The sequence below is a fragment of the Parus major genome, chromosome 3, assembly GCF_001522545.3.
Source record: "Parus major isolate Abel chromosome 3, Parus_major1.1, whole genome shotgun sequence".
NCBI lineage: Eukaryota > Metazoa > Chordata > Aves > Passeriformes > Paridae > Parus > Parus major.
This window is the reverse complement of record NC_031770.1, coordinates 60,373,650-60,390,955: the sequence shown is the minus strand read 5'-3', so window position 1 is coordinate 60,390,955 and position 17,306 is coordinate 60,373,650. Positions and strand designations below refer to the sequence as shown.

General features: G+C 38.2%; 1 protein-coding gene across 14 annotated transcripts in view; it reads right to left on the bottom strand.

Annotated features, from left to right (window-relative positions):
• The window catches only part of PTPRK (protein tyrosine phosphatase receptor type K), a 382,222-nt gene that overhangs the window by 57,815 nt on the left and 307,101 nt on the right, over positions 1-17,306 (bottom strand). For all 14 annotated transcript variants that reach the window (XM_015622199.2, XM_015622202.2, XM_015622201.2 and 11 more), the window contains exons 12-13: positions 12,524-12,797; positions 9,632-9,668 (exon numbers count right to left, since the gene is read on the bottom strand). In XM_015622199.2, coding sequence (XP_015477685.1) covers positions 9,632-9,668; positions 12,524-12,797 — 311 coding nt within the window. The remainder of the gene's footprint in view (positions 1-9,631; positions 9,669-12,523; positions 12,798-17,306) is intronic.

The window sequence follows — 17,306 nt, the reverse complement described above, 5'->3', positions numbered from 1 at the left end:
TGAAATTACAAACAGATCAAAGGTTAACTCAAGATTTGCTTGACTACAGGCTTTCTATTGTAATGGGTTAACAAAACAAGCAAATTCACACAATCCGGATGGTGTTAATGTATGCAAAAATTAAGATTCACATTAAAAAATGTCTGTACTTGTGCAAATCAATTCCTTCCATATGTTGAAGCAATTTGAATGCCAATTACAGTAACTGTAGAATCCTATCCCTTCTCTCTCTGATATAGAAAAAGGGTCATCTGTTGTTAAAAACATGGATAAAGCAGTAAAATCTCTTCCAATGGTTCTGGCAAATAGTCAACAGTTTGATTTTTCTGTCATTACCTAATGGTCTCAAGAATTAGCTGTACAACCAGAATACACGCCCTTATATCATAGAATAGTTTGGGTTGGAAACACTGTCACCTAGTGCAGTCTGGGCCCACTATAAAGTCTTGAAGGCTTCCAAGTAGACACTGTGCCACCGATTACAACCCTCTGGGATCTGCCATTCAGCCATTTCTCAATCCACATCACTGTCCACTCATCCAGTCCACACTTCCTGAGTGTGCCTGTGAGGATGTTGTGAGACAATATTGAGGTAGGTAATATTTGCTGCTCTCCCCTTAACCATCAAGGTAATTGCTTCATTGCAGAAGGCAATCAGGTTGGTCAAGCAAGATTTACCTTTAGTGAATCCATGTTTACTACTACTGATCATTCATCTTTTGTCATTCATGTGGATAGAGGCGGCCTCCAGAATGAGATGTTCCATCATCTTTCCCAGGATTGAAGTGAAGATGACTAGGTGGTACCTCCCTGGGTCCTCCTCCTTGCTCTTTTTAAAGACTGGGATTACATTTGCTTTCTTCCAGTCCTCGGGTATCTCTCCTGATCTCCATGACCTTGCAAAGATGATCATGAGCAGCCTAGCCCTTCTTGTTATCCTTAATACCCTTGACCAGATTAAATTATTTGGCCTTGGCCTTCCCTGTTTCAACTTACTCTAAATCTCTCTAAATTCATTCTAAGTGGCCTGACCATTTTTCCACCTCCTGTTTCATCTCCATCTTTCTGCTTATGTTTGAATAATGACAGGAGTTCTTTATTCATCCATTCAGGTCTCTTGCTTCCTTTGGCAGATTTCTTGTTCATTAGGATGTGTAATTCTTGAGCATGGAGAAATGGCAAATTCAGAAACACAGGAGCACGAGGGATGGGAAGATTCCTGTTTTCCATCAGTATGTAAGGACCTGGTTTCATTGTCCCAGAAAGACTCACATTTCCATGATTCTGTGAAGTGTGCAGATATAACCTTTTCTCTACCATATTCACTTTTACCATACAGTGCCATTCTAATTTTATTTGAATGTTATGATGGCATAAGTACCCATTCTTCACCAGAGCAGGATATCTTCAGATTTAATTTCTCACAGTGTGAAACTGATGACACATAAGTGAGGATTTGCCTTAAACTCACCCATTAGCCACCTCATTATGCTGCCTCTGAGCTTTACTCTGCATTTCAACTGCCCATAGAAACCAGTTTTAGCCAATTTATTTTCCAACATGAGAAGCAGGTCTGGCATAACTGGATGTTCTATAATCTTGCTTCAGTGCTGACGATGTGACAGCAATTTAGGAATGCATAATTCAGGGCAATATCCTGCAGTTTCATGGCAGCAAGGGCATGAAAGCAGTGCATCAGAAATGGTTTGTATGCTAGATGTGGAGACGATAAAATGTCCAAGCTTTGTAGCCATACACAGAGTGACAACAACTAATGTACAATAGATATTTCCTTTTATTTGAAGCCAGATGCCTCTTATTTCAGACATGCTGCTTTAACATCCTAAATACTATATTGGCATTTGCTATTCCCTGCATGCCTTTCCTATTAACTGTGGAGTTTTGAAAAAAGTGTGCTGGTGAAGTAGCATTGCTATTCTCACAAATTTCAGTAGTGTAGCATCAGCACAGACTACTGCCTCAGGATATTTTCCACCACAGCAAGGTTAGAGCAGGACCTCTTTCTCCCCTGTACTAATGGCCTGGCCAAGCTCTTGGCAGACGTGCTGAAACAGTCGATAATATGTAGTCTGCTTATATATGTTTGAGTTACCAATACTCAGTCATCAGCAAAGAGCAAGTAACACAACTCAGCACATATGGGACCTCTGATTTAATGTTCAGGTTAAATATTCTGGCATCTATATGGTATTGAATGTGGTTATTTTTCCTATTGACTCAACAAAGCAGATATTAAACAGAAGTGTCAAAGAACACAATGCATTTTAGGACCTCTCTGACAGTAAAGGGTTCTGGAAATCCATCCTGATCAAGCACCTTTATCTGTGCAGCACAAAGGGCATTCCCAGTCCTTTCCAAACTGATGAATTCACACAGAAGTCTCCAGACACTTCCTAAATTGACAGTATTGAAAACCATACACAGGATTGTAATTCTGTTCCCTATGCTTTGAATTCACCTGGTCATAAAAATTGTTTTAACACTGCCTGTAACTAGCCCCTGCTGTGAGAGACAGATGTGTGATAACCATATTATTTCTAGAAAGATCATCCTGCCTACAAGGTCCATCTGCAAGCCCTTCCAGCTGGCATTTTTCCAAAAATAGCCTGGTTGGTACACTACTTCCCACTAGAGCAGAAAGCAGCATGAGCTCCTGAACTTCAGAGCCATCATCTCCTTATGCAGCTGACAAAGCATCAGTCTCTGCATTCGAATAATTTGGCAGCAGTGCCAATCAACCATACTGACTTGCTCTGCAACACATTGGAATGTTTAGGAAGTGCTACTATACTTGGCAGTGCTGCTCCTTGTTTCTAGATGACTATCTAGATGACTAGAACTTCACTTAGCTCTGTCAGAGATGACATGCACATAGTTTAGTAAATCCTTGCAAACTTCATGACAACAAAAGGTGGGACTTCTTTTCATTTAGTTAAAAGTGTTCAGTTAGACACAGAGAAACACAGTGACAACTGATTTCAGGGTCTTAAACTGTTTTCATAAAGGTAAGTAAGCATATTTCTGATTTAGATGTTGCTGAATTTCTTCTGCATTCTTTGTGCTCTTTTCTGATAAATAGCTCATGTCCTTCTTGTTCAGGTGCACAGTGGGCAGCCTTACTGCTAAAATATATTTTGTCTTCTACTCAAAATACCTCAGCATTAGGCAGCTGTTAAAGCAAGAATGAATAATTGCAAAGATTACTTCCTCTGTGGTAAGGTGTTGCATGTTGTCTATGCTGACATCATGCCAATGCAGAGAAAGTGTCATTCTGCCTGAAGAGTACTGACTGCATATAAACACAATTTATAAATCCTAGAGACACCTTTCTCCTCCTTTCTTGAAAACAGTGCTGTCCCTTCAAAAGGCTGGTCTAAAACTTCACTACAGCATATGAGCCAAATTCTTGTAGGTCTGAGGCTGAGCAAGCACAAGATGCCTGTGACAGGCTGTTAGAAGGCAGCAATCTCTGCCTCATCTGCCTCACACACTCTTCAACCCCAGGCATTGCAAGAGGCCATTTCAGCCAATGGTAGAGTTAATCACAATAGAAAATGAAAGTGTACACAGGTTGCCTCTGTGAAAAGGGGTTAATGAGACCAGTCCTATCAGGGGTCAGAGTTTACCTTCTCTAAACTTGTAATTTTACAATGACACAAAGAAAGGAAATATATTAGAAAAGACAAATGAGAGATGGTGAAAGAACAGTAAGAAAAGAGGAGATGAAATACACCCCTGCACCCAGCAGTATTAGAAAAAGGTACTTTTAAATGCATGTGTATTATAAGCAGAATGAAGAATTTTCAATTGCAGTTAAAAAATCTAATGGGTTCTGTAAAAACTCTGGATTTCTAGCTTTATGCCTCCATATTCTCTGCAATGGATGCAAAACACTCAATGCCTATAGTCTGATTCATGAAATAATATTTGTAATGGGTGAAGAGACCTAATAAATCAAACATCTACTAAAAAAGTATATATGCTAAGATGCTGATCCTTGTACTGTATCAACATTCTTCTTCTAATATTTAAATATAAGCTAGAAAACTCTTCTTGAATTCTTACTTCTAAAATTATCATTCTTTAGGAAATCTTTAAGGTTGCTAAGATTTCAATCTTTGTGCATACATGAAAATACTCACATTATAGGTTTTGTATCTGGATATCTGGAAGTGTCTCTCACTTAACTGATTTTTAAATAAACATCATCAAATATTCCATCAAGGGATCACACAATTTTTTATTTACAACCAAAGGTATTACTTATCAGAACTAGCAGATGTGGTTGCTCGGTGAGCTACTGAAATTTCATATACAAAAGAGAAAAATATGCCATGCCAATGTTCTGTTTCCATGTTTGGAAAGCTCAGCAAGTCAACTAAATTCTCCTCCTTGAGTGATAAAAGACATTATGCAAAAGACCACTGAAGTTTAAACATGCATATGAAAATGCTTTTCATATGAATGTGTGAAAAAAAAAAAGATGTGACTTAGGAAACACCTGCATTCTTCTCTATGTTTATATTGCCACTTGGGTCTCCAGTTCCTACTGCGATGGTACAGCTCAAAGTCATTGTAAGAGCATTGATCCAAACACAAAAACAAGAGTGAGAGAAAATTCCTTTCAGATACATTTAGCATCTGACATATTCCCTTCATTTGTGCATTAATCAGTAACAGACATTTTTGAGCATCCTGCAACAGGACGTGATTTGACTTTCACAAATTTCCCTAAGAGCAGAAACATCATCAGGAGCAATTTCAAGGAAATAATTATGGTCTAGACAGATTTATGACTTCTAAAGACCTAATCCAAAGCACATTAATGTCAGTGGAAGGACTCCCATTGACATCAAAGGCCTTTGGATCAATCCCCAACTGCTGTGGGAATGAATTCAGAGCAGTAATGATGGTGGACTAAATGCACACTTGGAGTTGAAATGTTACCACCCAGACCTCTTTATTCCTCAAATCAGATTAAAAAGTCATTTTCTGCCATTTCCCAATTACTTCCAGATGCGCATCATCTCAAATGGCATTTTCATCCATCTGTATGAACCAAACATGCAGAGAGATAGAGAGGTTCTATACTGCCTGAACTAATAACACAAATGAAAACCACAAGGGAAAATAATGTTGGAATTGATGAAGTTCTTGTTTTAAATGTGGACTGAGAAACCCTGGACTTCATTTATTCCCTCTAACTATTTTGTGATAGAGCTGCCAGGCCCACCATTTCTTTATTTACTGCCACAGTAGATTTCTTCTAATTAAATTTTCAATATTTTCCTCTAGCCCACTAAGCAAAACAAAAGAATACGCATAAATCAGTGTTAGCCTCAAACTTGGCAGCCTGAAAACTGTCACAAATGTCAGCTTCATATACTCTGCTTAATAACAGCTCTGCTGTCCCTTCTGTCCTCTTAAATGTCTATTTACATGCTAAATAATTTGAAGCATCACTCTTCTTTGACCATGTTAATCTAGTTTCACTCCCTTAGCAGTCAGTAACATTTTAGACTGTAAAGTGAGATGCTGATGTTGTGTGTGAGTGGAAACCATCCAAAGTTTTACGCTTTGAGTCAAACTCAACTCCAGGATATGACAGATCGGTCACCAACATAACCTATTTACTCTGAAGTGCACACACCTTCTATTTACTTCAGTTTATCAATACTTTGGTTAGGCAGGTTTGGTTATCATGTATTCATTCTGATATGTGCATGTTATGAACTACTCAATGATCTCAAGTTTTGCCAGGGGATCTAAGTTAGATATTAGGAAAAATTTCTTCATTAAAATGCTTGTAAGGCATTGGAACAGGCTGCCCAGGGAAGTGGTGGAGTCACCATCCCTGGAAACATTCAATAAAAATTTGGGTATGGCACCTGTGGACATGGTTTGGTGGTGAACATGGTGGCTAGGTTGATGGTTGGACTTGGTGATCTTAGGGGTCTTTTCCAACCTTAAAAATTCTGATTCCACTGTTGAAATCTGCCTTACTAAGCTAGTATTAGGAAGTTCAAGAGTTTCTTTAGGAAATTATATATAACAAATTTTTAAATCAAAGACATATTTCCTAACTCCATCTTTCCACTCCTATTGAATATCTAACCTGTTATCTCAGCCTCTGCATTCTTCTCTACTCTGCAGAAAACAAGATTTTTATTTAAAATCTTTCTTCAGTTACTTTGTGTGGGAAACCAGATTATTAGTGAATGGGTAATCCTACTATCTAGAGTCAAAAATTAACAAGGTAGAGAACAATTCAATGTTGTTAGAAAAACAAAAGAAAATGCACTGACCATTGGTTACTAAGACGATTGGTTACTTCTGGATGAGAAGGGAATTCAGTTTAACAGAGGAAGAGAGTATTGTCTAAAAGTGTCCAAGGAACTAAACTTGTTCACAGTTAATATATTTTCTGGGCTATATCTGTAACTGGAAATGGTGATTTAGGTATGTTGTACTCACCGCCTGTGATACAAGGAGTTGTTTTTAACATTGTTTCTACTTGATTTCCTCAAGAATCAAAGCTTATGTGAACAGACTGTGTACTTGTCTGTAACTTTTGATGCTCTCATCACATCTAATAACTCAGCCTGGCCAACTCACTCCACTGTGCAGAAGGGCAAAAGTTAGTCATTAAGCTCTCACCAGTGTCATGGAAGTAGGTGTCTGGAAAAAGGGGGAATCCTATTGTTAGTCTAATTTAGGGCTATCATAGAATAACTGACATTCATCCTTCAGCTGCAAGTACACAGGAACTGCTCAGGAGGCTACTTTTTAAACAGGTGCTGCTCCAGTGTTTTCTACCATGAAAAATTAAGTCAGTGTATTTCAGTGCACCAGACACTAGTATGTCTCTCTGTTTACTCAAAAGCATTTCTTCAAGGCACACCAATAAGGAGCATCAACATACTTTAGTCATGATTTGGCACCATCTTTTAGATGACTTGACACTTCAATGCATTTGTTATCAGAAGCACATGAGAGCACTGCATCTGGAATATACAGACTAAAAAAGTACAAATGCTTCAATTTAAATCTGTTTGCTTTCATTAGTTTAACACCAATAAACAAAGTATTTCATCAATTCCCAAAAGTAGAAGGCAACCTAGGGAATCTTATGTATGAAATCCATTAAAATGCATGAAAAGCATGTTGCAGGGAATTGTAAAAAAAATAAATAAAAAAAAATAATTAGTTAGGTATTAATTTCTCCTGGGCAAAAACATGACATTACAGTCATATTTTTTTCCATCTATACACCTTATTGGTGTGAATATACACAGTAGATAAACCAGATACTTGAACAAGATAGAAATAGAAAAGTAACTTCACTCGTAATATTTCACTGGTAATACTGAACTTCACTACCAGGGAAATTTTGTCTTAACATGTACCTTTTATGTTGTCCCTCCCTGCTCCTTTCCACCACAGCTTTTTAAAATTTTTAATGTCTTTTCAACATACTCAAGGCATAATTCAGTTTGGCCACCTCTAGGCTGCTTCCAGACACAGGAGATGACACAGAACTACACACTACATTCATAATGGAATACATAGTTTAGAATTTCCCAGATTTTAAACAGGTATGTTCACTTTGCTGGAGTGCATTAAGTAAGGTGAGACAATCCCTTTTTCCCTATGAAAATATTACAAATGTAACCAGATATCTCCCATGCCAATGATACACTGTGATCTTAAGACAAAAAACCAACCAAACAAATCAGGGTAACCAGATGAGCATATGCAAGAACGAGTACATTAAGTATACATTTCTTTGAGTACAACATATCATGGTATTACTATTAAGATGAAAACATAGGGAGGAAAAAACTCAGTATGAACTTCTAAAAAATACTTCGGAATACCAGTATAACTCATTTGAGAAATATGAATGTACATGACTCTGAAATGATGATTCCTAATTAAATGCACTCCTACAGAGGAGGAGAAAGCATTTACTCCTAATGTTGCCTCCCCGTACAATTCATGTCTAGCAATTAAAATAAGTCAGAGAAAACACTTTGGTTTTTGGGTCCACTTTCAAGGAATTTAGCACTGATATCTCAGGCAATGCAGTTACTTCAGGAAAACTTGTCTTCAATCAGAGTGTCAAAGGCACACAATATATAAGGCTCAAAGGTAAGAAACCTCATATTTATTTTGCCTTTCTTTCAGACTACAGCCATCAGGGGGAATGTGACTGTTGCAGAAGAGGAAGGTATAAGCAACCACCAAGATTTCTCTTGTTACCATGATCATTTCTTTGAGATTGGGGGGAATACGTGTGGTTAAGCAAAAAATAATTTCCTCATATGACAGGTGAATTCTCTTCTTGTTTTATTTTTACTATCCAGAAAATTTATGATGAGAGCAACCATTGTTTTTCTGTTTCACAGTCCCCCAATAGTTTAAGTTTTCTGAGCCTTTCAAAACTCTCCCTAGACCCAAATACTAGCAGTACATGCTTGTGGTACATAAACATCTGTTTATGCAAATATATTTTAATTCAAACATTTAATCTTGCCAGGTAAATATAAGAAAAATAATGCTGATTTACTTTTTACAGAAGACTTAGCTCATGGTTTTAATTTCCTGGTTTTAGTAGCTTACCTCACTTGATGAAAATACTAAAACATCTTAAGAAGTACTTTTTTTTCTGGTTTCCCAAGAAAACATTTGACTGCTACCATCTCATTAGAGGCATCAGCTTTTCATTTGAACAAGATTTAAATTGAGAGAAGTTATTGAAATAATGGGGCTGACGTGTCTCTGCAGTGCCTTAATACCTGGTTGATCGTATCTAAAGTTGTTTTTATGCTGAATATCAAGATGCAATTAGAAAGAGACAAAGTAAGTGCTGGGTCTCTGCAGAAGACTCTTTGGGCATTTGTAAACTCCTTGTTTATTTATGCTGCCAGAGTCTGTCAAACAACTCTCATGTCGGCACAATCAAGCCACCAAAACGAATGGCTATAAATACAGTCAAAGCAAGAGATAACAATAAGCAGAACAACTAAGTCCTCATTTGAAGATGAAACAGCGTTTTTGAGTGAGCAGTATGTGATTAACCTGCTGTATGTGGGGTCAACATGATTTATTCTCACAGCTATGCAGTCAGCATTAGTCCTGGAACTCACTTGCTGTCAGAGACAAGCTTTCCTCAAATCAACCCTCCCCTATGTCTCGCTAACACTTGGAGCTCTTACTTAGGAAAATTAACTGTCATGTCCTTCATTTAAATGATTTCCACCCCTGCTTCAAAGTAATTGTTAGTCTAACAGACAGTTTGCCCATGTGCACTTTCTTTTCTCCTGTCCATCTGTGTGCTGCCTGCAACACTTCAGCATTCTAAAAGTAGATCTTGAAAACCATAGACAGAAAGGGGGAAAAAAGAGGTGTCCTTATTTTGTCTAAATTCTGGGTATTGCTAGAACAGTGCTCTCTTTGCTCAATACCAAAGAATAAAAAGCAGCAGACCATTTTAACACAATCGAGTGGTTCAAAATAGAGCGATAGTACAGGCTTTGCTTTGAACCTTTAATAAAAGTACCACGATTCATTAAAAAAGCTACTTTGTGTGTGGGGACAAACCTCTTACCTTTTGTAGCTATTCGAACACACTGAGTTTTGGTTTCCTGTTAAGGAAAGAAAAGTAAAGAAAACAGTCAGATCAAGGGCTTTTTCTTGCCCTGCCCATTCCATGAATTCATCTTAGACCTACTGATGAGTTGGTTCAACCCAATGAGTTGGCTCAGGGCTTTGGGCTTAGCAGGGGTGGAGGCTGGGGAATTTTGTCTTGATTGGACTGTATTGTCCAGGATAAAAAATGGGGAGAAAAAGTGCAGGAGGCCTCAAATACAGCAAAATTTCAGGTTATTAAAATCAAATGGAAATCATGCCATAAGAATACAAAGAGAGGGTGCAGCAGGAGGAAAAGGGGGGAGTGATGTTTTCTATGTCACAGCACAAAAATCCTAAGCTTGTGTTGACCTGAAACAGCACTGTGCAGCAAAGAAGATACATTCACTCAGCACTGATTCCAAAACTAGGTCTTGCTACAACCTGACGCTCTTGAAGAGTCACCTTAAGCACATGAGCAGCACGCTCCCTCACGCTTCTACATGTGGAATAAGCACAGATGCAGCTCAGATATCCCTCCACATATGACACAGTTAATCTACAAACTATACAATCTGCCCAGGAGACAGTGATTTGACAGCAATGTGTTTCAGAAAATGTTGCACATGCAAAGACAATTTGCATATAATTTAGCACTCTCTCCTTTCCCCTCAGAAGTTTGATCAGCAATTAAATCAAATGAACAGAGAAATGACTTGGTTATGCACAGTTTGGACAACTTGAACATACAAGGGTCAATCATAAATGGGGTTTTCTGACCTTACTGTACAATGTGAAGTTATTTTAAAAGCAAACATATTAAAATAGCATAAGGTTGTGTGAGAGGATGCAGCTGCTGTGGTATTAGATCACTCTAAAAAATATTAGCATGTAATCTGAAAATATAATAATGACCATTTCATTTTATAAAATTTGCTCTCTCTAGTCCTCCATCCCTCAGCATTCCATCCCTGAATACATCCCTTGGCATCTGTCTCCTCTTGAAGATTCAAAAGCAACAGGTAAAATACTTTGATGCCGGTTTGTAAACACGGCTTTTAGAGCTAGCAAAACTCTAAGTTGAGGCACTGTAAATGTTCAATAAGGACAATTTCTCAATTGACATGAAAGCCCTGCTAAGTTTACTAACATAATCTTACCTATTCTCCCTAGTAACTGGATTTACTTGTCTGTTTTTGTTCAATATGTCTGAGGATCACAGAGTAACCTCCTCTCAACCCTACCATGTACTTCAGAGCCTACTTTACTTCCCTCTGCCTATTTTGGTGATCCTACACATTTACAACAAAGCATCTGTTTAAATATTCTGCAGTTCAGAGGTTATCTTACAACCACTAGATCTCTGTCCTTGGCAGAATGCAGTGCAGTTCCCCTCAAAACCCACCCCTAAATCCCTGTAGGAGCAGAAATCTGATCTGAAGTTTCAAACATAACAAAGAAATCTGTTTTAGGATTAAAATCTCCCAAACTGAAATCAAGTTTAAGTAAAAAAATACTGTGTTCTCTCATTTTCTACTTATCTGTCAAAATCTAAAAGAATAAATAAAAATTTAGTTTTTATTTAGTATTTTCATTTTACTTTTCCCTCTTTTTTTTTTTCTTTTACCTCAGAGAATGAAACAGTGCAGTCTACTGGAAATCCGCAAAAACAAAAGGAATTATTTTTAACAGGTGAAGGAAATATGGATGGGTGTCTAGCAGTCACCTTTTATTTTGCTTTTGTTTACTTCATGCAGCTCTTTAAATGAAAACTTAAAAGAGGACATGGTCTACTGAATCAGAAAAAAACCCTCAGTTTTCAAACACCTTTGTACCCATTCTGACTTGATGCATTTCTAATTTTCAAAATCATAGATTTTCTTCAACAGACTCCAAGGCAAGGCTGCCTGTTAGCAACGATTTGTTTAGTCACCAGAGAGACCCAAGCATAAGGAAGGATATACAGTGCTTCTGCTCCTTTCCAGTGGTTCTGGTGGATATCAGTGATTATCAGTCTAGTTGCCCTTTCTAGTCCCTGTCTGAACAGCCTGGACACTTCAATTTTCTAAATTATATATCCAAATATTAAATTTTAAATATCTAAAGCTTCTCTGTCTACCATATTTTCCTTTCTTACCAATCCTTTTCCTCTCCCTCATTTTTTATTTACAAGAGGAAAAACCACTTGAGAGCAACAGCCTGGGCTTGCAGAGCCACAGCTGTTCTTTGCACCTGGAACCTCTCTCCCTGACACTTTTCCTCCCTCCACATGCATACAGAGCCAGTAGCAGAACTCAGCAGCAGAGTTAAAAAGAAACACCAAGGAGGTAATGAAGGTGAATGATAGCCATAATTCTACTGCACAGCAGTGCTGCAAGCCTGAGGTACACCTCCTCAGAAAGACTCTCAAACTCATGGTGGGCCAGGGGTTACTTATACTCAAGAACATTTTTACTCTTTATTTGATGTACAATGTGAGAGTCTTAAAAAGTTTGTAATGTTTTTTTTTACTAGCCCACTGAGCAGCCCACATTCTCTTTATCCTGCAGCAATTTAATCTTCTGAAGAGTGCAGGTACTGAGAACTGGGGAAAGTACTGGGGATGTTATTTACCAAGGAGACAGAGTCACAGTCCTGAAATTACTTCCCTCAGACAATTACTAGGGGATGTATTAAACTCTCATCTAGTAGCAGTCACTATGACACGAGGCTGATGTGAAATGTGAATGGCTCACTGCCACGCTGTGACAGCACCGAGGGGATTTCAGCCATGCCACTGCCAACACCTCCCACATCCAACTCCAACAGTCCTCACTGTCACCATAGGCATGTCTTTGACTCCTTCCAGGAGAAAGGTGTTGTCAGCACTTGCCTTCTCAACGCTGCTCATGGCCTGGAAATAGATGTTGTAGCCTTTCCGAGGAGCCAGCGGCGGGTTCCAGAAACCTTGGTACGTCCTGTTGTCACCCACTGTAAAGGGGGCTGGCTCTGGCAGGTTTCCTGGGGGCAGCTGAGCAGCAAAGTAATATGGTGACCCTCCACTAAGAGCAGTCTGATAGGTGACAGGGATTTGGTAGCACTCCATGGCACCAGTTTCTCGCTTTGTTCGGTGTGGGTGCAGCTCCTCAACAACAATCTGGTAGGCACTGGTGATACAGAGGAAAAAAGGACAAGATGGGAGATGAATGCAGAGAAGAAACAAAGGCTGGAAATACAGCAAAGCTATTTATTTCAGCTGTTGGAAAGAAGCAGCATCCATTTTTTTTCATGAAAAACAACAATACAAATCCGTACATGACCTCTTACTATTACTTTCTTTTAAACTTTTTTTTCTTTTGAAGAAACACAGGAACAATTGCATTAAACTACAACAGATTAAACTCTTGGCTGATCAGAAGCAATCTGAAGTTAGCATTTTCTTTTGAAACAGTATTAGAGAAAGCTGAGCTTCAAGACCCAACATAATGGCTGCCTCCAGGCTGTGCTTGAAGCACCAATTTGCAGTTGTCATATCATTAGAGACAGAATGTGCTGACAGGCTTCTCCACCTCTTGACCTTGCTGTGGCTTCTATCTTGGCTCAGAGCTATGCAGATCTAAAGTACAAGTGACATGCTGTAATACAAGCACAGATGGACAGAAATCTGTCCATTCCACTGAAATAGACTGCCTCATTCCTTTACAGTTGTCAGTGATAAAATGTTATGAATTGCTGAAGCAAAGAGTATTCAGCCCATCATAACACCATCTCAACCTCCCAATACCTCTGTTGAAATGGATCATGGCTTGGTCACTTTTCAAAATCACCTGCTCAAAATAGAACAGGTAATTATAATTCTTGTTTCTCCTTTAGGGGAACTACCTAACTGCTGGATGTTACCAACTCATTATCAGCTTCCTCTGCTTTTCAGAAGTACAGAATTTACGTAGTGAGAGCAGAAGGCAATCCTTCATTTTATAAGATAAAAAAAGAGGTTTGGGGTTTTAAGGCATGTAGACAAGAAACCTGAAGCTTTTGAATTAAACTGGCAGACTTGTCTGTCTTGGGTTTGTTATAAAGCTTTCTAAACTGTAAAGGTAAAATTGAACCAAGTTCTCGAAGTGTCATTGCATTGCTGCAAGGACTCTGAAAGGCAAAGACAGTCTTCCTCCTTTCAGAACTTATGGGGTAGCGTTAAATTATTTTGTCAATTTTCTCTGCTACTGCTGCCCAGAAAACCCAATAACTGCAGTGGCAGAGATAAAGTATGATACTAGAGAATGGAAGAAAGAGAAGAAATAAAATGGGAAACTAGTTTCACGTCTTTCTTAAGCTGAAAGAAAATGTTAGCATCCCCTTTTCCTAGCAAGTAAAAATTAAGCAGGAATGACTCTTTCATTTCAATGTGTTCAAGAAGAATATACAAAGTCATGTCAGTTTAGAAAGTCTAGGTAGAAAGAAGAATGAACAAAGAAAAACAAAAAGTTAGGCCAGGGAATATCTATTTCTCATAAACTGACCATGAACTGAGCTCAGTTATACATCACCTTCTGTTGTAAACTTTATGTATTAACCATCTCCAGGTAATGGGGGCTGTACCAACAAATTACTTGCACAAAACCCCTGTATATCCAACATATTTCTTTATGCTTCAAAATAAATGTACTAGCAAAAAACCCTAACAGCATTGATATTTTAAAAACTTGACAGGATGAAAAATATTTTTAAAATTTTTATTTATAATGACCCAAGCTAAGAAATGACTACTGGCATTCATTCCCTCCCTGGCCTGGCCCTGGACCCAGGCATGGTAAAAACACTGTTTCAGAATTGGGCAGACAACCAGCTGGAGAGCACTGGGACACAGACACCACGTCTCTGCTGCCTGAATTCTGCAGTCTTCTCTCATCAGCTGCCAGTGGTCTGGGACAAACAAAAATTCTGCTCTCAGAAGTGACAGAAGAGCAGGAAACTTGTCTGTGACACCCTTGGAGCTTCAAAGGAGAAAGCCAGCAGGGACAGAGGAAGGACAGTGTAATGCCTGCACGTGACAGACGCAATGGTCCCCTGGAACAGCCTGGTTTGTCACACAGCTCCAAAAATGAGACACACCACAGTCACCAAACCAACCCCTCTTTCCCCCTCCAATTTATAGAATAAGGCATAAATGTGGTATCTTAATTTTAAGGCATAGCTTCTTTTTCTTCAAGTCTCCTTGGAGACCCAAAATATCAAAGATGAAGGGCATAAGAATCAAACTGGTTAGAAGTCTCTTTTTATAGCATTCTTTAAAAGAACACTGTAATTTTTGAATGGGATATAAAAAGTATGGCAAAATTTTAAGCATGAGACCACAATAAAATGTGAAGGTTATGAAAAGACTTTCAAATAAATTAATTTATTTAAAATATATTCCAAAAATGCTTTTTGGACCCCCCCCATATGAAAAGCTACAAATATACATATTGTGGTCATCTACACTTACACAACAGGAAAAATAGGAAATGGCAGAAACTCTTTTAAGTCTCAAACACAGCTTTATTTTTATTTTTAAAAAAATGTATTTTCACCAAGTATATTTAAATAAAATATTTGCCTATCCTCTTCAGATAGGTGATCTGGAAGTATTTTTTCATGCAGCATTATAGGCTAACAAGACATGGAGGAATACAGTCATTTACCTCTGGGCCCTTTGTGATACCATCTGTTTAAGCCCATTTACTAAAGACTGCAGCGGCTCCAGAGCAGCACTCTTACTCTGTGTGCACATAACAATGTTAGGAAAGGACACCCTGCTGCGACATGTGATGAAACGAGTCAAAGCTAAATTTGCAACTTGACAAGTGGGGTGCTCACTGGCTGCAAATGTGTTTTGATATCAGATATTAGTGAAAATTTAACTCTGTACTCTGCTTATCCCTGTGTCTTTACATATAATTAATCCTAGCTTCAATTATCTTAAGTTTTCTATACATTATTTTTTGTGCTAGGGAGAATTCAATTATTGAGAGAGCTTTTTTGTGACAGGAGCTGAGGGAATTCCTGCAATAGCATTTTTTCCTGGTCTTTCCATACAGCAAAGAAAGATTAAAATAGGGAAATAAAGAGAGAGTGGAAAGCTTATATGACAATATTCCTTCTCCTTGATGACTAAAATAAATTCTGAGCTATTCTGAAGAGTAATAAAAATTTCAGAACCTGCTCCATAAGTCAGCAGGATCATAAAGGCCAAACAGCTGTCTGAGACAGCCAGGTAAGCAGAGAAATTTTATAGATACAGCAGCTGAAAAGCTCCTGAGCTGAAAGTTTCCATGATTATTTCTTGTGACAAAACTTCCTTTTTTTAATTTTTTTAACTTAAGAAAACCTGTATAGTGCCTCACTACTGACCAAGACAATTGCAAACAGTTGAGGAGGCCTCTGTCATCCTTTTAATCTCTCCCTAAAAATTCAGGCTTCGAAAGAAATATGGCAGTGGTGAATGTTGTTAATACTTTAGCCCTATTGTGAGTAGACTTTAAATACCTGCTAGACATTTCTTTCTACATGTCTAGTGCAGATACATCTTCCTCTCCTTTGACAAGCATCAGACTGCGAGCCCAAGTTTCAGCCCAAGCTCTTGGAATTCTAATTGACAGTGATTGTTTTAGTTGCTCCCTGTCATGGTCCCCTTAATTAATTTTGCTTCAAAATGAAAACAACCTAATTCTTCATAAGAAAAGCACTTTAACCATCGAATAAAATAAATGTAATCATTAAAACTTTTCTCTGATTCTGATCTACACTCTTTGTAATCCTCATCTGCAGTAGGATTTGAAAACAAAAGATTGTTTTTCTGGTACTCAGTTAGGAACCTTCAGAAAAACTACAGCAACAAATCACATCTTCAAATGAATCACCGAAGCACCATTGATTCTACTGACTGGAATCTCATCCACAAGATTGATGGTGAAACAATACGCACTTCAAAGTGAGCCTGAGACATCCAGCTTTGTCTCCCTTTGCATTTCTAGTTTGTAATTTTGTTTTAAAACTCCAGGAGGCCATAAAGAATGCTAGGGATTGCACAATAAAACCTGACAGTGAAGGTATTATTGGAGTCACGTTTGAACTGTGATGACTAGGGCAGCCAGGCAGTATCTTAAAAATATACCACACATAGATTGTACTTAAGATAAGGAATGTCTGTCTGCTGAGGGGCTGTGCTGATGGGGAGACTATGATGGAAATCTGATCATAGCATAAGTCCATTTGGAAAAGGAAAAGAGTATCCAACTAAGCTTTTTTAATTTTCCTATTTTTTTTCCTTTTCTTTTTTTCTTTTTTTTTATTTTTTATTACATGAACCTACTGATACTAAATTAAATGACCCTCTACAGCTCCAGAGATTACAGGGCTGGGTAGAAACAAAACTTTTCAAAAAGCCAGCTGTATTCTTCAGGGTCAGGCTAAAAAACAGCATCTGAGTCTCTGCTACTCCATCACAGCTGCAGACACCATGATCCATTTTTTTTCCCACCTACCTAGTAACACTCATTATGGCAGTAAGCCAGCTTCTAGAGGAAACAAAACTGCAGTGTGGATGGAGTGAACCTTCACTAAAATATATCATTAGGTTTAGCAAAATGCATTGAATCAATTCAGAATTTCAGTGTGCTACATTTATCTCCCTATTA